This window comes from Pocillopora verrucosa, chromosome 6 (assembly GCF_036669915.1).
Source record: "Pocillopora verrucosa isolate sample1 chromosome 6, ASM3666991v2, whole genome shotgun sequence".
Taxonomy (NCBI): Eukaryota; Metazoa; Cnidaria; class Anthozoa; order Scleractinia; family Pocilloporidae; genus Pocillopora; species Pocillopora verrucosa.
Window position 1 is genome coordinate 21,706,892 of NC_089317.1, and position 22,022 is coordinate 21,728,913.

General features: G+C 39.1%; 1 protein-coding gene across 2 annotated transcripts; it reads left to right on the top strand.

Annotated features, from left to right (window-relative positions):
* The first annotated feature begins 494 nt into the window (after positions 1 to 494).
* LOC131776322 (uncharacterized) lies at positions 495 to 22,003 on the top strand. Of its 2 annotated transcripts, none has more exons than XM_059092485.2 (28): positions 495 to 647; positions 870 to 1,806; positions 5,852 to 5,958; positions 6,606 to 6,699; positions 6,833 to 6,939; positions 7,610 to 7,703; positions 7,863 to 7,966; positions 8,774 to 8,859; positions 8,952 to 9,034; positions 9,575 to 9,640; positions 10,428 to 10,542; positions 11,030 to 11,089; positions 11,809 to 11,952; positions 12,620 to 12,673; positions 12,880 to 13,963; positions 14,262 to 14,349; positions 14,677 to 14,761; positions 15,013 to 15,087; positions 15,311 to 16,045; positions 16,732 to 16,882; positions 17,815 to 17,982; positions 18,089 to 18,138; positions 18,256 to 18,305; positions 18,532 to 18,616; positions 19,400 to 20,266; positions 20,369 to 20,440; positions 20,577 to 20,601; positions 21,214 to 22,003. In XM_059092485.2, exons 2-28 carry the CDS (start codon positions 968 to 970, stop codon positions 21,789 to 21,791), a joined length of 6,066 nt encoding a protein of 2,021 aa, XP_058948468.2. In that variant the 5' UTR covers positions 495 to 647; positions 870 to 967; the 3' UTR covers positions 21,792 to 22,003. The 2 variants fall into 2 exon arrangements, with proteins under 2 accessions (XP_058948468.2, XP_058948469.2); XM_059092486.2 differs by having other exon boundaries at positions 19,403 to 20,266.
* The last annotated feature ends 19 nt before the right edge of the window (positions 22,004 to 22,022 follow it).

Below are 22,022 nucleotides of genomic sequence, written 5' to 3' on the forward strand. Positions count from 1 at the left end.
CTTGTTACCTGTTTGCCAGGTGACGTAGTAAAATTGTAAGAGGAACTTTTATGTTTGTCACTTTTAGGAATTTGAGGGTTATATGAGACCGACTGAATATATTGTCCTTGTAATATTGTTTCCATCTCACGAATGAGAGCTATTTGTCAAAAGATGACCCCTATTTTAAAATAAACAGTAAATACAATTGAAATATTTCAGCCTTGGTCGTCTAATCAACACGGATTAGACGATTCTAGAGAATCCTAGAAAAGGTCGTTTGAACAAAACTAGAGTTCGTGACACTGGATCCTTTTAAAAAGGAGAATTTTAGTCAAACCCTGGATGAGTAAATCTATTTTTGACATATGTTTTACGCCCTCTTGTTTTCTACGAAAAGCAGTCGATTTTCTAGACTTCTTGGAGAAAGTAATTCTGACACTGCACTGAGGCAGATGGCGCGGTCACTAAGCATGTGCATGTGTTGTTCCCCGATCCTGCGCGCTGCACCGGTCAGAGAGAACGAACAATTTGTGAAAGGTAGAAAGTGGTTTTGACGGGAAAAAGACCTCCACACTTCCTTGGATGAGGGAGCCTTCATTTAACTGTGAATCACCACATCAAACGGCCTTATAATTGGCAGCGTTTGGCCGCTAGATTTTAACAAGGTAGGGGAGTTTCAATTTTATTCTTGAATTATTAAGTTGTATGGTAGTCGAGGCTCTGTTCATAATTTAAACACAACTGTACTTAGGAGAAGGGGAATTGAAAAGTACACGTAGAAAAAAAGGAGAAGGGAGCTTTACTTCCTAATCTCGATTTTCAGTCTTCATCTTCAGTTAGAGGCTCATTGTTTCCCTGACATGTGTTTTTTTCCATAAACTTCTCAGGGCCACAATGAAATTACCGAGTCGAAACTAAATCTCCATTGGTGCTCACTTTCTCAAGGCAAGTTATTACGTTTTGTCGAAATCTCGCATAACGTTTCATGTGGACGATGAGTTCTGGCGACGAAGAGAACGATGAAGGTATTGAACCTGGGCTTATTGACGAAACGGACCCCGTGTTCCGTTCTGTCGCCGAGGCGGACGTGAGCTTGGATGAAATGATGAGTTTGGCATGTCGGCAAGGCAAACTCGACATCGTGGAGTTGTTGTTGGAAAGCGGAGCCCATGTTGACTATCGAAACAAGGCGGGGAATACACCTTTGTTGGAGGCGTGCAGTCAGGGACACGTCGATGTGGCACGTTATTTGTTGGACCACAACGCCAACATTGATGCCCCCACGGAGACCACTTCTGACAGTGCCCTCACTTGGGCTTGCACCCTTGGCAACGAGGCCATCGTGGAGTTGCTGCTAGAAAGGACGTCTGATGTTGAACACCGAACTAAAGATGGTTGTACAGCTCTGATGTTTGCAGCTTTGGCTGGTCATGTGAAAGTAGCTGCCATGTTGCTTGATCATGGAGCCAAGATCAATGTTGAGTCAGATAGCAATAAGGATAGCCCCCTTACCTTTGCATGTTGGAAGGGGCACTGTGATGTTGTTGAGCTGCTTCTGGAGAGAAATGCCAACATTGAGCACCGTACCAAGGAAGGGTTCACTCCTCTTATGTTTGCTGCTCTTGGAGGACATACTGATGTTGCACGCAAGTTACTCGAAAGGAAGGCAAAGGTCAATGTACCAAGTGGAAGTAATAATGATATTCCACTGACAAGTGCTTGTTGGAAGGGTCACCATGATGTAGTTAAACTTCTGCTGGAGTTTAATTCCAATATCGAGCATCGCACTAAGGATGGCTGTACCCCACTTATGCTGGCGGCACGGTATGCAACCCTTGATATTTGCCTCTATAAAATAAGAAAATTAGTGTACAATGCCTTCATAATGTTCAGTGGAAAATGAGTGGTCTATGGTAAAGTTAAAGTGAGGTTACGGTTAAAGGCAAGGTAGAGTGAGGAGAGTTTTTGTGAGTAAGTATGTCCCCACATGTATAAGTTTTAAATTTCCTCTTTTTTTTTCAAAACAGAATCATTGATATCATCTTCAATTTAACATGTTGGCCACATTTCCCCATTGTCTATAGTCTAATCCAACATGATGACGTCAAACATCTTCAAGACTAAACTCAAACCCCTTACCTCTTGCCAGTGGCAAGCAAGTCCATATTCCTTATTGAGGATCTTTTAGCATTGTATTGTCAACCTTGATAATTCACGTCTGTTTGCTCCTTGTGTTCCATTCAGTCAGCAAAAAGCGTTCGTAAGTTTTGCTAAGTTTCTAGTAGACAGGGCACAATAGCTTATGTCCAAAACTGATAGCTGAATTTTGAATATTTCTCTGCACTCTATGTCAATAATGTGGAAAGCTATATTACAAAGGATGGAGATGCACAAAAACGTGAAAAAAGAAAAGATTATGGAAAAGAGAAGTGATCGCTTGATAAATGTTCTTTTTCAATTTTGACAGCCAGGCTCTACTTCCTTGATTCTGTTATGATCAGAGCATTCAAATAATTTTTCAGTTGGAAAATGATGTGGATATATGAGATGAAGCTTTATTGAGGAATCCTTTCTTCAGAGATACATTTTGTCTACAGTTATAGTTCTAGAATGATTTTGTACTCAACTAAGTTCAAGGAAAAACCTTCACCGTTTTTTTACTTAATCAACATCTGATCCAGAGATCAATTTCTGAAATGGTTTTCCTGTTATAATTTGTGAAGCTTTTATCAATGATGAGAGTGACAAAATTTTTGTTGGGAAGGTGTGCATTTCTTTGAATGAAAAAATAATTCCCAGTAATTTTACTCATCGTTTTGTAACACTAATGTTTGGCTTTTTCTATAGTTCAGCTGGTTTTAATTTCAATATTCCATTAGTGGTGTTTTTTTCTCTTAGTCTCCTTATTTTTGGGTTGGCAGGAAGTGTAGGATTCTGTCAGCACCTGTTTTCTTTGATGTTGAATTATACTGGTTACTTTTGGCTGTATGTCTTTATTCTGTCATTCAGACGGTGAATCTGTCAGAAAGCAGTCTGTTTTACACTTGTTTATAGTAATGCTTGTTTCGCATTGCTTTTTGTGCATCTCACAACTCGGTAATATCTTGTTTGTTTTTGATGTGTTAAATAGACACTTTCCCAAAATAGAAAGCACAAACTGACATCATCAAATCTCATATGTTGCTGGAAATTTATACCATTACATGAATTTTGCGGTATTTAGTGTCCGGTGTGAAGAATTTTTGTTTTACAGAAATTCATGATATATCACATAGAAAATCTTATACTAAATTGATCATTTTGGGTAAGGTTCACTGGAATAATTTTTTTCTTATTTTTTCAAATTCACTGACAAGGATACATAGTATTGTTCGTGAACATCTTTTGTGATTTTTTTTTGTCATTTATTAGTGAACTGGACAAGATTGGCTCTCTAAGGTTTAACCATCTATTTAATAACTAAAACCATCAATTCTCTCTTGTAAATTCAAACAATGGAAGGTTTTATATTATTAAGTCAATATTTTTTTATGTGAATATCTACCGTATTTAAAGCATTGATATCTCTTACTTTTGGTGCAGCTCATAAGCAATTTTTTTTGTGATTATTTAAAATGATCATTCTGATGAATTCTTTTTTAAATTTCAAGATTGAATTTAAAGGATGTGATTTTTTATTAAAGAAATCAATCTTGTATTTTAAAGTCAACCAATAGTTGGTTTGCTTACCATGCATTGTTTGTTCAAATTTTGCAATTTTATGCTAAATCAAAACTTTAGATAGTTTCCTCATCATACTGGTATTCTGAGTGAAAATCTTTACTTGTGAGCTTCACAATCAATTTGATTCCCTTAAAATTACAGGAGAACCTTAATTTAACAGAAATAATTACTATTAGTTGTGCCATTTTTGTAAACTTGTATGTGTTGTTGCTTACCACAATTTAAGGTCAGAATTGAAAAAAAAAATTGTAAATTTTTGAGCTGTGACAGATAGAGTATTGCCACATATGATTTAACTAATTCTAAACAAATTTGAAGGGCTAATGTTGGAAATGTCAGTTTTACAACCTCTTTAAGGTGGCCAGTTTATATTATCAACTTAGCTGATAAAACTGAATTATCTTGTTATTTCTCTCACTGATGTTGCACTACAGTTTCCTTCAAAACTTACCCACTTTATTTGTATCTGGTTTCAGACCAGTTTGCTTTGTGTTTTGGCTTGTTACAGATTCACTCCCTCTTTCTCAATAGACAAAAACTGCAAATGACTTGCTCAAGTTTTACAACATAGCTATGTTTAAGACATAATTTAAGTTGATTCAGTTGAGAGTGCTTTAAAAATCTCAAGGATTGCTTGCCAATTTTTTTGATAGAATTGGCCCAATAACTGTTAAGTATACTGTACATGTCCTGTGCAGTTGAATGTGGAAACATAACAAAGTTCTGTGAATATACTAGGAAATGTTTCATAGCAGTGGAAAAAAATTTTGTTTGTAATGATTCTTTGAATCCTCTTTGGATCAAAAGTAAACATAGTAAAGATTATGCAGTTTTACTTATTGGACTTTTGTGTTTATGAATTAGTAATGTACTCTTTATCTACCATAGCAACAGTACTATTTTAATCCTTCTAAGAAAAATAATAAGTGAATCCAGTCTTACAACTTTGCATTTCCTATTGGTACTTGACATTGTTAGTACTTGAGTTTTCTGTGGTTGAAATTTTTTACTTAATGATTTGGAATTGGTGAATTTTCCAATCCCTATACTTCTGACCATTTGATCTTTGATTAAATTTCCTTATTGGTGGTTTTCAGCATTATTTTATTTCTGTAAACAATCATTGTTTCTTGCGTCACTAAGGTATAATGATTTGTTTATATATGTTTACCCTTAAGACATGCAATATCATTGAAATTTGCATGAGCTTTCCATGCATTAACATTTGTTTTATTACAACTAATGATACTCTTAAGCTTCTTTCTCAGTCAGATTCTTTTTAGTCAAGTTAGAATCATTTCAAAGCCTCTGAATTAAAATCATCTTTCTTCAGAGTATTGGACATCTTTTAAAGTGAACTTGGAAAGATCTGACTGTGACTTGTGTGTTTATATTGAAGAGTTTTGCTGCAAATTTAGAAGCTAAAAGGTTTTTTAATCATTTTAATCATTGAGGCAAAAAAAGCTTGAAGGACTGTTTCTTGATAAAAGTTGTGGTATAAAGGTAGCCTGGTATGGCCATTTTGACAAAAATTTTTAAATCAGTGAAAATGTTTGAGAGCAGACCAGCCACTACTACATGTAGACAAGTGCTTTTGCTAGAAAAATGCTCTCAGACAAATGTGGTAGAATGTGTTTATTTGTTAAAGAAAGTTGTTTCAAGTTAGATGTCAAACTACTGTATTTGGTCAAGGTAGTCTAAGCATTTGAGTTTCTCCCATTTTTTTTATCTCTGAAGCTCACTACAAAATTAAGTCATCATAAATCAAAGATCCTACTCTAAAATCCATAAGATCATGAATGCTGTTCCACTCAAGCACAACTTAATTAACGTAATAATAGACAAATTTTTTTCTGGGTCAGTTACTTGTTAATTTAATGGCATCGAAGAACAAGATGAAGAATTCAATTCCACACTCTTTGACATTTACATTCAATGAATAATATATAGAAACAAGCATGTAGATTTAAAACAAAAACTTTTGTCCAGTCATCAGCTTAATTAACACTTTCTATGATATGAAGTGCCATTTAAATAAAATCTGTTAAATATCTCAGTAATAGCAACAGTGAGCTTTAGCAAAATTCAATAGGTCGTCATCAGTGAGAACTAAACATTTGAATATGCATTCTGCATTTTTCTACAGGGAGGGTCACTATTCAGTGGCCAAGTTGATTCTTGATAGCAATGCTGAAGTTAATGTCCCCTCTGGAAGTGAAAATAATATCCCACTTACATTGGCTTGCTGGAAAGGTAATGTTAATGGAATGCTGGGAGTTCCCTAAATGATAAAAGTGATGATGATGGTTAAGTCTGTACTTGAGCCAAGTGGCCCATTCAGCCAGAGCTTGTCCCAGTTTCCATAGCATGAAGTGACAAGAAGGATTACTACTCCCCTCCTGGATGGATGCCAGTCCATCGCAAGGTTTACCCCTCAGCATTTCATCAGGCTTCCCTGACTATTTACTGATACCCATTTATACTCCTGGGCAGAGAGACTCACTGTAAAAATGGAGTGTTTGCACAAGAACACAACACATTGACCAGGCCAGGTCTCGAACCTGGACCTCTCAACCTGGAGTCTAGTGCATGGACCACTAGGCTACCGAGTCTTCCATGGAGGATGATGATGATGATAAATTGTACAGGCACATAAAATCACTTATTGCATTTCTGGTGTAAGAGTATTATTACTTTATCTTACAATGGAGAAGGGATGTGTGTCCACTCGAAGTAGTCTCCAGCATATGGTGGGTACACTTTAAATCACTCCATGCTATGAAAATCATAGTAAAATTCTGGAGGCTGAGGGTAAACATGGCTTGTATAGGCACTGATGTAAGCTTTGAGTGTCTTAGTCTGAGGGAAACATCTTGAATTATTTGCTCTCATATTCATAGGTCATACTAATGTGGTGGAACTTCTTTTGGAACATAAGTCAAACATTGAGCATCGCAATAAGGCGGGTTGTACCCCTTTGATGCTAGCCTCAAGGTATTGTTATAAACACTGTTGTAAAGGATACATCTTTGAATGTATGAAATAAGTTCAATTAAGACTCCAAGTTGAACAAATAAAAACTTTTTTTTCATTCGCAACCTTAATGTAATAAAATTCCCTTTTCCAGGGAGGGCCATGTAGAAACCACTCGTCTTTTGCTGAACAAAGGAGCGGAAATAAACACACCTTCAGGGAGCAATGATGATACACCTCTCACTCTGGCCTGCTGGAAAGGTATTCATGTCAGAAGAAGCTTGTTATAGTGTTTCTTGTGTGTGTTTATGGTAAGTTCCCAGCCAGCAAATCATGTGAGATCTGAGAGATTTGAGTACAATTGAACAACCATGGCCTTCCAATTTTTTTTGGACGATCAGGACTATTGAAAAAGGGAAGGGAGAAGGGACATTGAATCCTGATCATTTTGGGATCAAGATGACCTCTATGCTATAATGTGTCTGACAATTACAAAAATTTCAATTTGGACTCAAGGGTCACACCTTGTACTTTAGTCACCTTGTAGTTTTAGTCAGCAATTTGCACTGGGTTGAAATGTAATGTGGGAAGCCATGCTAAAATGTCTCTTATCAACAGAGAACAAAACTTATCCTTGGCCGGCCCAATGAGAACCTCAGGTTAATTCCTCCTCTAACCCAACATTAACCCTAACTTTTTATCAGTTGACTGTAGTTAGGGTAAGGAGAGGGGTAAGTGTGCAGTTGCTCAAATACTGACATTGATGCAAAAGTTCCTGCAAAGTAAAGTAGACAGTGTGATAAAAATTCAGAGCCAAGCAAACAACAACAAAAATAGGGACTAAAATATCACAAGTTTGTGATACATAATTTACCCCTGCAAGGAATCCTTTCAAATTTTGGAAATGCTTATGCCTTTGTTCGCCTTGCAGGTCATGTCGATGTTGTCAATCTACTTCTCAAACACAACTCCAAGGTTGATCATCAAACTAAAACTGGCTGTACACCTCTTATGGAGGCTACAAGGTTTGCTCATGCTTAAACCTTTCATTCCCAATGTCCAATAAGTGATTCTCCTTTTTAGCTACTCTATCTTTCCTTGCCTTGAAAATCAAGATTTGTTTTATTTCCATTGCGAAAAAGCAAATCTCATATTCAGTACTGATATTGGGGTTAAATTCTCAGGGAGGGGCACGTGGCTGTGGCAGAACAGCTTCTTGCTCATGGTGCTGATGTAGAACTTCCTGACAACTATGGTCAAAGTCCTCTATTTATGGCCTGCTGGAAAGGTTTGTGCATTTACATGTAGCTTGTTAATTCAAACTGTCATTTTTGTAGCACCAAAGATTTTTTATTACTATGAGTTTGCAGAATTGATTGCATTTTTTAGGGATTAAGTATTTTAAAATTACAATTTTGACTTGATCCTAAAAAATGGGTACAGAAAATTTTTGATAATACATGAATTCCTTGAAAAACTGTACTGAGAGCTTCTGGTTGTTCAACATGGTGAAAACTTTTGCTTGTGAAGAGCATAGATTGTGTGATTGACAACAAGACTTACATGTACTGTAACTGTAATCTTGTAATCCAGTGAATGATGTAAAATTCTGGGTTGCACGAGAGTTCAAACTCAATGAACCTGTTGCACTAGATAGTATCTGACACTGGATTTAAGTGGAAATGCTACAATTATCTCAGTGGCAGAAGCAGTGAGCAATAAAATTTGAATTAGTTCCCCACCTCTTCTGCTGAGATGTTTCAATTTTAATTTCCACCACGCCCGTGGAAATCCTAGTTGATATTTATTTATATTTCTTTAAAATTATGGCCCAAGTGACTCCATCCTACTTGGGAATTTCATTGACCCCTGTCTGCACAGGAACAGATAAATGCTATCAGTGTACAATTGTTGCAATGCTTACCTGTATCAAGCAAGGTTTTGTGCTTTCAATTCATTCTCTGTGAGGGGCTTGTAATTTAGCCCAAGGTATCACTGCTCACATGCACTAAAGACAGACTATTTGCATTCTATCATTTGCACTTAAGGGATCATTTTTATAAATGGTTTTTGTTTTGCTTCTCATTTTCCTTAGGTCACAGAGATGTTGCAGAACTTCTTCTTGAAAATGTTGCAAATAGAGACTGCCGAACAAAAACTGGTATCACCCCACTGTTCCAGGTAAGGCGGAATGTTTGAGACAAACAGTTCACAATGCATGCTATTGAAAAGAAAAAGGTTAACCTAACAACATTCTCTCTTTTTCTTTCTAGGCATGTCGTGAAAATCATGTAGATGTGGTAGAACTGTTGTTGGATTATGGAGCCAGTGTGAATGCACCATTCCCAAACAGCAGGTACAGTGTAGGTTTTAAAGATGCAGAAGCTGATTTGCAGGATGTGGAATCTGTCTGTTCTGTAGACAAGACACTACTCTCACATTACCCTCATGCATGGATATTTTTAGTTGGTTAAAAGGTGGAATGAGAAATCTCAGCTGAGTAGGCTGTAAGGACTAGACTATGAGTGGTCCCTGCTTTTTGGCAAGGTGCATTGCAAGAGTAAAAAAAAAACTATATTTGTGCTGGGATCAAGATGTTTTTTAAATGATTTTTTTGACTCATGTGACAGACCTTGTCTTTAAAGAGGGACTACTCATAGTCAGGTGAGGACTTACTGTCCCTTCCAGTTCAAAATGACTACTGTCATATTACTTCACTCGAACTTCAGTGTCTAAATAATTGAAGTAGATAGCAAGAATTTCAATTTTTATTTACCATGAATGCTATCTTTAAGCCCTCTAATTGAGTGAAGCTACTTCCTAGATTTTCCACAGCTGAAATTCAATTTTTCTTAATTTACATTGCAATTTTTAATTGTTATTTATTTACCTGCAGGGAAAACCCACTGACTCTAGCAGGGGAGAAAGGTCACGTTGAGCTTGTCTCCCTGTTACTAAGCAGGTTAGTCAAGGTTGCAGTTGTTTTTAATCACATTGATTATTCCTGCTGAAAAATTTTCAGAGCTATTGTAAAACAGCTTCTCCTTTTTGTGAAAACTGGGTCAAAGAAGTGAAAATTTAGGAGGAATCTGAAGGGAGTGAGCTGGATTATATGCAGGCAACTGATCTGTTATTCCAATAATATGGTGTGGACTTCCAAATAATCACAATTCTCTGCCCTATTTGTAAAACATGTGTAGAGAATACTTCCTCACCTTTCTTGTGCTTTGTGAAGCATTAAAAAGATTTGTTGCAAACTTTAAGGTGTATGTGTAGTCTTGAAGTTCTTTAAATATTGTCATTGTTAAAATTAAACACGATATCTTCAAATTCCTTGAAAGGTGCAGGAAGAAAATTGAACATTTTCCACAAACACACTTCAGTGTTTCTGTCCATTGTGTTATATATTTTTAGCACCTATACATATGCCCTTGTAAAATGTGTATCAGTGGTCAATTTTGTGTCCAACAAATTAGGCCATGTTTGGTGAAATAATTTCAATCATTTTAAAATCCAGTGAATGATGTAAAATCCTGGGTTGCACAAGAGGTCAAACTCAATGAACTTGTTGCACTAGATAGTATCTGACACTGGATTCAAAATAAAATACTTCACTTGTAAGGGATTTTTTGTTCATTGTACACATTTTGCACTGAAGTTGAAATGCAGGTGACTATCATACAAGTAGTTTTGAGAGGTTTCTCCCAGAAATCTCAGCTTATTTTCTTGTCTTCTTTCCATCCCTTTAGGAATGCAAATGTTGAGTGTCACACCAAGAAAGGCTGTACTCCATTCCATCTGGCTTGTAAAGAAGGTCATTTAGAAATCGGTGTACAGCTTCTTGAGAAAGGAGCAGATACAGAGGTGACAAATTAAAACTTGAATAGAAGCATGTTAGGTCAATGTTTAACCCTTTAACTGTCATGATTGACCAAGAGAGAATTTCTTCTTACAGTGTCAATACAATATCAAGCAGGCAAGTGATGAGAATAAAGAAAATATCAGTTAGAGGATTATTAGTTGATCCAATACCGAATTCTCCTTACTAACATCATGAGAACTGTATGGCAGAAAGTAAGGAGAATTACTAATGAGAACTTGGGAGTTTAAGGGTGAAGTCAATGTTTAAATGAAGAATGACACAGCAGCTTTGGGGTTAACAAACTGCATTCAAGATCGAAAAGTTTGAGAGCCATTGTGGGATTTTTTATTGTTCATATTGTTTAAATACCGTTCTGGATATCTCGCGCAGGAGAGGGATTATTTTACAAAATTGTCCAATAATGTTACAGTTACAAATCAACGATTCATCTTAAATTGCAATATTAATCTTGTACTTCCTTGGTTGCAGGCTACTGACTCCCGAAACAACACTCCTCTTGTTGCGTCCATGAAGAATGGACATGTGGAGGTTTGTTGTTATTATTATTATTATTTTTATTATTTATTTATATTTTTTTATGGTGCCAGCGTGCACAATTTGTTCAAATTTCTATCACACGTTTTTTTGTCGCTGTGATTCCTTTAATACTCACCAAGTTAAGTAGGACCTTTTTTCTGTGTAGAGGAGTATAATCTCATTCGCCTCAAGAGCTTGAGCAAACAGAAGGTACACCGTAAATGTGGAAAAACGGAAAGAAGTCTCGCATTTTCCTACAAGCAACAAGCATTTGATAGAGGGGTGAAATAGTTACAAGCAATTTAAATTTCATACAAGCTTTCTGTTTGCGTTAAAGTGTATCGCAGAATTCTGAGAACTTTTGTTCACTTCTATCGATGAAATTGCACGCTCCTTTAAAACATGTCTTGGTTTTCACTGAACTTCTCCGTTCACTTCTTAAATATAAATACATTTAACACTGTTTTTCTCAAGTTTTCGGTCAAATGTTCTCAACTCTCGGTAACACGAACCTTTTTGAATTTCTGTTGAAGCTTTGTGCTTTTGGAAGTCGACATTTTGTTCAGTGTGAGTCTGGGAAAAGAAAACAATTGCATTGAATGAAAATTAACCTTTGCGTGCGTACACAAGAATCTGTTAGCCCTATGAAGGGCGGTTATCACTTGGTTTTGGATCCCGAAAGGACCAAGTTTAATATAAACCTAAAGTACCTTTCGACTTTTCACCTATAGGTTGTGGAGTGGTTACTGAATGTTGTCAATCATCTTCCGTCTGAAGATCAGTGCCAAAAGTGTCTCGTCGCACCTGTGGACGATAAAGAAAAACATGACGACATGATGCTTGGAAGAACAAAGTGCTACGACTTGGTCACCAAGGTCAGTTGCAAAGAGAGTGCAGTAACTCCTTTAGAGTCCACGTTAATTAAATGTCAAAAATAATCTTAGATTACAGTGGTTTTTCCTTCACCGCTTTTGGGTCGGGCAGGAAGACCCGCTCCAACTTCTCAACAAATCAGATGCGAAATCGCAACTAATCGCGACTTGTCGTTGATCCTTGGAGCGCTTGTCCACTGAGTATCGTAAAACCAAAACCAAGCTTATCACAACAGCCAATTAGAAGAAAGGAAGATACCTATTAGGAGCCAATGAGAACTCGAAGTAAAAACCAAACTGTCTAAAGCGCGCGAAAACGCGAGCGACCACGGCGTGATTGGTCTTAGTCTAGCATCTTATTGGTTGAGATTGATGAGAGTTTTCTGAACCAATCACAGAGCGTAGCAACAAAGCAATCCCGGAGTACTTTCGACACTCAATCGAAAATTGCTCCCTCCCAGGCTCCTGGCGGTATGCTTGATTTTACTCTTTCTTTGACTTCTCGTTCTTTACTTTTGTTCAACCTTTTTTTTTTTCAATCTTTGGTTATTTTGATTAACTGTTTACTTTTTACGACACTACGACATGAGGCGTTGTGTTACCAGTATAGTCACTGGATGCAGGGTCTTTGATATTGTTTGGTTAAGTTCTTTGTATAATTCTCGTTTAGGCAAAGAAGGCAAGGGAACAGAAAGTACAGAGGAATACAGAGATCTTTTTGAGGGTTAGTGCTGTTTTTTTTTTTCTCATCGTGTTTACTACTTACCATAGAACTTTATACTTTGTTGTTTACTTAGAGGTATTTTTCCTCAGCTCAAACAACCCAACATATCTGTACAGAGCTCTTATATCGACCATTTGTAGGTCTTGTGCCGAGATTTTTAGCTGCAGCCCAATGTTTATAGATGGAGTCTTGTATTTTTTTTTAAGGAACTCGAACACGAGAAAGAGAAAGAAGACATCAGGAAGAAGAAGGCAGCAGCAAAACGAAGAGACAAGAGGAAAAGAAAGAAAGCAGCCAAAGACAGCGAAACATTGTGTGGAGTACAAGTGGGCGAGGACTTACCGCTTGAGAACAGACCGCAAGAGATGGCGGATGACTTCGACCACGATCAAGAGGATAACGTGGGTGATGTTGTGGATACCACACGAGAGCCGTGCTCTGAAGAACTACTTACTGAAAATAACCACCAGGAAATGAAAACAGATGAGAAAGAATACCTCCTCGCACAAGACGCTTTGAAAAATAGACAGATTGCTGATGATGATAGAAATAAACTCAAGATTTGTCCCAGTAATAAGAGATCTACCCTTGATAGCGGGCATGCAAAGCCTAAAAGACCTCTCAGCAGCACAGGGGATGTGTCGACGCTGCAGAACTCTCTTTGCCCTCATCAAAAGGGCCGTGCTCGAAGTCAGAGTGCAGGGAAAGAAACAGAGTTGAAGAATAACACTTTGCCAGATAAAAATTCTAGAAAGAAAAGCGATGAACCTGCCAAGATCACTAAAAAGAAAATCATTCCTTCGAACAGCGACAAAGCGGACTCTGTAAAGACGCAGAAAATTGAGTTGAAGACTAAAACAACCAGCGAGGTAACACAGTCAGTGACGGTGAATTGTGTGAAACCAGACGTGAAACAGCAAACCAAGGCTGAAAAGCCGTCGTCGAAGAAAGAATCATCCGAAAAGGCGAATAGCTCTGCGAGCAGTCCTAAAAAGAACTCGTACAGCAAGCAGCAAAATGTCGGAAATACATCTTCTGTGGGTGACAAATCGTCCAATTCAAAGGATTCTAGCGTCAGTGGAGCGGCAACGGCTAAAAAGTCTTCCGATGCAACTCAGACATTTGTTCGAAGAGGGAAAGACACCACAAATGCTGTTGACAATAATACACCAACGACCTCCCCAGTCACTGACAGTAGGACTTCTACAAAGGGTACACTCGCTGCAGGACATTCATCAAGTGGTAGCAACAAAACAACACCTTCTGAAGGAGAACGGGAACATAAACCAGGTGAGTCACTTCAATTCAGGTCGGTTCTTGTTTTTCTTCTCCTACCAAGAGTCAAATTCCCCACACTTGGTCGCCAAAGTGCTGGGCACGATGAGAAAAATTGTACTAGGGTGGGAAGGGTGAGGGTGAGGGGGACAAGCTACGATACAACCAGGTTGGAAAAGATTGAAGCGAGCCAAGACTTTTGCCTCTTAATGTTTTCTAAGCAGAAGTTAATTTTACTTCCTCGATTTCTTTTTCCTTTTCTTCTTAACAAGTGCACAATTGACAAGTTTTTGTTTTTTCTTCTCACTCTCAGTACATTCACCAAGGTCAAAACAACAGCACTCCCAGCTAGGGAGAGGTGAGGATAATTGGAAAGAAGTCACAAGGAGTACAAACTCGAAGTAAGTTTTTAATATTTGTTGAGGACATTGCGAATTTAGCTGTGTCGGTAAAACAAACCATCAGTTATTGTGTTCGTGTTGTAGGTCATGTCGGTGTATCCTTAAAGACTTTACTTAGATTTCACAAGTTCTCCTCAACTATTTGAGGTCCAACATTGTATATCATTCCCTCTTAGGTAGTCTTTGAACCTCTCAGCCTCTCATCTACGGCTTCCGAAAATTTGACAATCGTTTTCTCTTTTGAAACCAAAAGGAGGAGAAAGTTTTCACTGAAATTTTTATTGTTTTTTTGGTTGCTTCAATGTGGTTTTTTCTTTTCAATTACAGGACAGTAATGTATCAACTGACAGCTCCCAATGCAATATGTGGGCGTGTCATTGGTCGTGGAGGGAGCAAAATCAACTCCATAACAGTACGTATCCTGATCTGTCCGATTTGGATCGTCATCCGTTATGCATTAGAAAGCAACAGAGAACTATTCTTTTTATTGCTTATTATCTTATTAATGCTTTTCCTCGCGAATTACTCCAATTAATCAGTTAAAAACAAAATTATTTAACGCTCTGAACCAACTAGAAGCCAGTCGTTTTGAGATTTTTTAGTCATTTATTTATTGATTTGTGCCTTGATGTACTTATGTTTGTTTACTTTGTACCATTTTAGGAAGAATCGGGTGCACAAATAACGATTGGAAAACCAGAACCAAAGAATCCAACGGACAGAGTTATCACCATCAAGGTATAGAAGGGATTGACATGCAGCTTCTCCTTGCAATTTCAATACGTTACCTAGCAAACTGGTTGTAGGAATCTAAAAAAGTATCTGCTTGAAGCTGTAATGTTGATCGAACACAAAATTCCCTCAACCAATTATCTTCCAGTAAAGCAACTAGAAGGGAGAATTACAATTCAGATCTTACGAGTTTAAGGGTTAAGGATTAAAGTTATCTGTTGTTTTGCAGGGGTCCAATAAAGCTGTCCAAAGAGCGAAGTTCCTTGTCACACAAGCGTTAAACACGCCCAGTACAATTGGACAAACGACATCCTCTGTGTCTACGGCGACCACATCTAACGCAATGTCATCCTCAGACAGGACACAAACCAGCACTTCTCCAGCTCCTGTTCGAGGCAACTATGCTGCGATTCCTTCATCATCATCTTCATCTGAATGGCCTACCATTGAACAGGCTAACAATATGGCTGTACAGGCACCAGCAGCGAAGCCGACCGCTCCTAACAGGAACGACAAACCCAGCGAAGGAACGAAAAGTTCACCAGAGCTAAGCGACGGCAGTCAAGAAGTGTTTGAAGATGCAGTTGTAGCTTCAGCAGATGTGGTTGTGAGCGGCACAGAAACATCCAGTATCTTTGCAACTTCGACGCCTGTTGTTGCAGACTCTACACAAACCACTTCATCCGCTTGGAAACCGTACAGACAATCGTCGCCTCAAAGCATGGGCGCTTGTACCAGTGCGGTTACAACGAGCGGCAGTAGCAGTATGACGGTGGCTAGTTCGCAGGAGCCAATTGGCAGGCTGATGATAGAAAAACACAATGGTGATATGCCAGCGCCGCACAGACCTTTCCATTTGCAGGGCACGTCCTGTGTGCAAGCTCAAGCTCAACCCAGAAATAACCGCTTAAGTGACATGCAGGGACTGGACCCCGTCACGTTACACGAAAGCTGGGAACAAAAGGTATCCTTTCTTTGAAACCTGGTTCCTGTATGATTATCTCAAGCTTGTGCTTCTTTGGTTGAGAAGGTGGCGCGCGTTTTCTGAATCAATGGCCATTTTATCTGTAATCTTTGCTCTTATCGGCATTTTCAAGCAGAGGCTTAGTGTATCTGCTGGTTAATTGCTTTAAAATTGTACCTTTGGGTTTTATATGATATTAAAATGCCAAAAGATAAGAAGAGGAAATTAGAAAGACGAGTTAGATCTGAGTAGAATATCACAGGACTACTAATGACGAACTTGAAATTTTTATGGCTCAATTTTTTAAAGATGCACAGTCCCTGTCGTGGCTTTTACAAACTATTAAGAGGGTTCGGGAAAAAGAGACTAACTTTACGTCTAAGATTTCATAGTTGTTTACCCGCAATTTTTAATTAAGTTTCGAATGAAATCCGGGATTGCTTTGGTTTTGTGTGAGTTCGCTCTTCGATTGGTCAAGAAAATTCGCGCCTCTCTCTCAACCAATCCGAGGCAAAACTAAAGCAAACGCGACTTGGTCATGAATTCCGGGTAACCTAGCCGTTGTACGGGTGATGAGGTCGCGCTCCTCTCCAGAAGTGAGAAGTTCCTTGCTTTAGTTTGGTTCTACCATACTTAATCAAAAGCGCTCTAACAGCTTTTGTGTCGGTTGTTTGTCCCTCATTAAGGTCTCTTCGTCATCAACATCGACGTCAGTGGCAACAGTGTCAATCAGCACGAGTGCTGTCACGACTGCAAATCATCGAGATCATCACATTACACCCGAAAACCCATTTGGAGTCATCGGGGAAGTCTCTGTGGCCACCTCAGCTTATCAGAGTAATTATAATTACTATTATCATCATTTCTATTAATATATAGATTTAGCCAAGCCTAAAAGCGGAGCTCGCATTTTTTTCCTGCACGTCTCAAGGGCACAACGCCTTGCCCCGGCCAGGACTAGAACCCGGGTCGTCCGACTCGGAGCCCAGTGCACTGACCACCGGACTACTGGACAAAGCTGTGGCGTTGGCGTGCCCGCGGTACAGTTGACCACGCATGTTAACAGTAGCACTTTGCACGGTCGTACGCTTGTACATCCAAATTTTTTCGGCTTGATGGGTTACTACTATTTTGTATAATTATGAGGCTACGCTCTGTGAGCTCCGCTATTAGTGTTTGTAGTAGTATTAGTATTATTGATATTAATGGTAATATTATAATTTTTTGTCATCTTTTGAGCCATCCCTTTGTGGTGTAAAACAGTTAATATCTTTCAAACACGAAGACTGCGAATCAAACCATTAAATTTTGTGTATTTTGGAGTTTTTTCCTATGCTGTTATTCTAACGTCAAGTCTGCTGGTGAAATCCTAGTGTGTGACCGTTCAAATGATTGCTATTGAGTGTTACCTCCACGGGGGTCTGCGCAAGTGGGTTCTAACTTGTTGTTGAATGCCTAGTGTTCACCATTCAAAGGACACTATCAATCAGTCATTTCGTGTATTTGTATTCCCATCTGTTTTGTTACACAAGGTGGTTCTAACTTTTGAAGTTGTTCTGTATAACCCGAGTGCATGATTACTGAATTGAGAGCTTTTCGGTACTGCTTTTACGAGAGAAGATTTTTCTTGCTGTAGAAGGCGTTTCTAACGTTTAAGACTGTCATTGAAACCTCGGTTAAGTTATGTGCGATGATATGATTGAGTGAAGAATGAACTGTGGTCTATGGATTTTTTGTCGTATTGTTAAAATTTTTCTTCTCAATTTCAGCTGAAGCTGCTGTTCCCGACTTCAATTCTCAGCAGGAAAGCTTACTACAGAACAGGGTCTCTTCTTCGTCTGGGGATGCGACAACTTCCGGTTTATTACAGTCTCCCAGGGAGAGAAACAAGTCAAAGTTGCCCAGTTACTTTAGTTCTTGGGCTTCACAATCGTCAGGTAAAGATCTCTTTCTTATCCCCTGCGATTTGTCGATGTGATTCGTCTCTGTTTTCCTCCACTATGGTTTCTTAGTTTTAGAAGCTCTCGCTATTTTTTTTTATAGGTTTCTCCGACATAAGTTCAGACAGTATCACCTCTGGTAGAAAATTAGAGGTAATTTTTTTCATTTTTTTCTTATAACCCTTTTCAGAAGTGACTATTTTAAACTCAGTTCTGAGATTAATCAAGTTGTGTACTTTTATACCTGATTATTGTATCTTGCCTCCACAGGGTCCGCTTCCTGGAATGAATATTTTTACTAGCAGCCTTTTCAGCACTGGGTAGGTTGTTTTCTTTGTGTTTTTTTTATTACTCGTATTTTTATAAAGTTGCTAAATTTCCTCGTGAATTTATTGACGCTACCTAATCAACCAATACAGAAAATCCTGTTTAACCCATGGCCTCCGTTTTCCCGCCCTTTTCATTGATAGCGTGTACTTTGCTCTGAGTTCTGATTGGTTCCTATTTTGTTTGTCTGTTTTGATTGGCCTCTTTCGTCGTTTGTAGGTCTCTGTCGTCATATCCTTGGTCTACCGGTGAAGATAGCCGTGAACACGAAGAGCGAGCTCGCAGTATCAGCTGGTCTGGACAGGTAGAATTACAATATCACCTTCGATCGTGCAGTATGATCGTCTGGTCGAGAGAAGTTATTAATTCTTTACTCCCCTTAGAGTGACTAGTATCTAATTTCTCCTTTCAATATGACACCAGAATCACACATTGAAGCCATGAGAATAAAGGAGATGATAACAAAACTAAAGAAGCTATGGAAAGTTTAGTGATTTATCGAATGAACGCTCTCCAGCTGATAAATTTGTCTTTTTCTTGAACTTGAGTTCACACTCGTTGATCGCTTCTGGTATTTATTTGCATCGGCGAGAAAGGCCATTTATTTTAAACGTATTGAGATTTACACTGTGAAGTACAATCGCTCGTGTCTCTGATTTGACGAACGATGTATTTTCCTAGTCTTTAAAATGTGTCGGTCAGTAAGAAAACATCTCAGCATATATGAAATAAAAATGTCATACTACTGAAAGTGCTTGAACGATTTTTATTCACTCGTTGCAATGTATTAGAAAAAACTCATTCGTTCGCTGCGCTCACTCGTTGGTTTTTTTGTTTTTTTGTTTTTATGCCTTGCAACTTGTGAATAAAAATCGTTCGTGCGTACTTTCCATGGAATGATCCTTATTTTCTAAGTGATGTGCGTCCTGTATAACTTTAGGATTAGCAATATCGAAGGCGCCGTGCCCCTGTGTGATGACACATCAAGAAAGATACTGATGTATTGGTTGTTGTTGAAATAACGATTATTAACATTTGTGTAGAGCGTTAAACAAAGAAAAGACTGAATTTTGCTTTTGATCTTCAGCAGCATGATTATCAAGGAGAACATCAATTCATTTCACCTGTGAAAGAAAAGTTTTCTCCTTCATCTCAGAAGTCAGGATCAGATGCGGCCGCAGTCAACCTGAGGGCGTCTGACCTTCGTGGTGACTCTGGAACCTTCAAATCACTGTCCTCGGGCATTTGGGGACCTGTGTCGTCACAGCCTCCGCATGCCGCATCCCTGTCAGTTGTGTGCGATGACAGTACTCCTGATAAACAGGCTTGGAACAACTCGGACAGCACAAGTAGCAGTAGAAGTAGTAGCCGGCAGGAGCTTTCCTCCATCATGGACAGTGACTTACCCCCGAGTAACAACGTATGGAATTCGTCCGCGTTACTCGAGGACATGACACCCACCCCCCAGGAGGCTCAAGGAGGAATCAATACGGCGCTGTCAGATCAGGGTGTACCGACTGGCTCACAGTGGGTCCCAGGCAGAGGAGCTTACAGTGCCCCTTCGTCACCCTCCCTTCCACGTGCACACAATCTACCCGAGTCTGCACCCCCTTCTATGGGAGGACGCCCCTCGGTTGACGACTTCGCTGTGCGGTCGTGGAATTCCAAGCGGAGGAGTCCACGGTCTTTAAGCAGTAGCGAACCATCCACTGCCTGGAATGAGAACCTTCCTGCTCAACCGAGACGCTCAAGCGTGGATCTTTCGCAGCCGGGTGGTGGTGAGAATAGTATTCCTGCTCATCCCTGGCAACAGTATTCGCGTCTACCACAGGGATACCCTCCTGGCTTGACGATGAGGGAAAACTGGCGGGAACAGCAAGGCCCTGTGGGCAATTCAGAGATCAATCAACTACTGCAGCGGCTAAGTCTGGAAAAATATGTACCCTTGTTTGAAGTATGGCTTATTTACTTTTCTTTTCCTTGTTATATTTTGTTTAATTTTTTTATTAATTTAATGATACCAATTTTTCCGTTTTTTTATCGTTATTATCGACAGGAACATGGCATCGATGCAACACGGCTATCTCAGATGGTAGAGGAGGATTTGGAAAATCTCGGAATACCAAAGGTTTGCAACAACAAAGCTATATGAATGTCATTTGTGAGACTCAGTTTTGTGAATCCTTTGCATGAAGGGTGAGCGAAGGTGACCTCTGAGTAGTTCCATGTTAAGCTCTGATATTTGTTTGTTTTTCTCTTTCCAGGGTCCACGTCTGAAGTTACTTCATGGTAAGGGACTGTTTGATTTTTACTGGGGAATTTATTTTTCTTTTTTTTTTTTAACCCTTTACCTCTCATTAGTGACCAAAGAAGAATTTCTCCTTACAATATCAATACAATATCAAGCATGGAAGTGATTAGAATAGAATAAAATATCAACTAGGGGATTATTAGTTGATCCAATACCAAATTCTCCAAACTGACATCATAAGAATTATATTTCAGACAGTAAAGAGAATTTTCAAACAGATCTCAGGAGTTAAAGGGTTCATTACACTTATAAGGCTAAGTTTAATACCCCAGAAAATCGAGAAGACCTGATGTTTCAAGCTTTTATTCTATGCTGAAGAAATTTTAACTTCAGTTAACGAACAAACTGTGACTATTTGTCGCCAGCGTTACACAGCAGTCTCTTCGAGAACGAATTAATTTGCTATCTTACCGGACTGTTGTAGCAAGGGTGCATTTGTCTATAATTATGTCAGAATGGTAGTTATTGACCGAGTTGTAGATTATTGTATAGATGTAAATTGTTGTTCCAAAGGCCGGGAAAACTTAATTGACGCGCTGTTGGGTTGAGCAATGAATGCTGAATTGACAGTATTTATGCATGATATTCAGGTGCGAGGTGGTGCAGTGGAAACAACTTTCAAACCCCAGGAAATGGATTTGTGAAGACTGATCCTCCACCGGCCATAATAACTTCGAATAAGAAGCCCAGCAAAATGGAACCACAGCCGATGTTTAACAATCATAACCACATCCTTCCTCATCACAGTGATACTCATCTCTCGCCACTCGGACACAAAAAACAACAGCAATCCTTGAAACAAACCCTCCACCCCTCGGTACTTCAGACAGCGAGTAACCATGGAAACCAACATCTGCTGTCGCTCATGACGTCACCTGGTCGAGGGCTTAACCCCGCGCAGCACATTGGGATGGGAAGTCATAACCACGCGAGTGGTCACACTCATGCTGGTAGTCACGCTAGTAATCTCCCTCCGCGCCCACACTCGGCCTCCGGAAGTATGACCACCAGTCAGGGCTATGCACCGGTTGTTTCCCACGGGGATCAGGCGTTGCCGGGAGGTTACGTCCCGCAACAGGGGCAGTTTGTGAACCACATGCCGTACACACAGGCCCCGCAAGTATTTTACCCCGGCGGTTTCTACTACTTTTATCCACAGCAACAGTAGATTTTGTCTTCACGCTTAACTTATTGATTCAAATCATTATTATAGCTTCTACGTGGCACTTGTAATTTATGATGTGAACGCGATTAACAGTTGTCGGGGCTTGTGAAAAATAACAAGAAATGTTTAGATGTAGATTCAATATTTAGCGGATTGATGCAAGAAAGTTGGTTGATGTTCATGAAAGGAGATCTCATTAAAGTTCACTCATTGAATGTGCAAGTCATTTTTTAC

Excerpts from the sequence above, each read along its gene's own strand:
- LOC131776322 (XM_059092485.2), top strand. The coding sequence starts at position 968 with ATGTGGACGATGAGTTCTGGCGACGAAGAGAACGATGAAGGTATTGAA. Across the intron at positions 11,090-11,808 it reads TGAAGAATGGACATGTGGAG|GTTGTGGAGTGGTTACTGAA; the intron begins GTTTGTTGTTAT and ends TTTCACCTATAG. Across the intron at positions 16,046-16,731 it reads ACGAAAGCTGGGAACAAAAG|GTCTCTTCGTCATCAACATC; the intron begins GTATCCTTTCTT and ends TCCCTCATTAAG.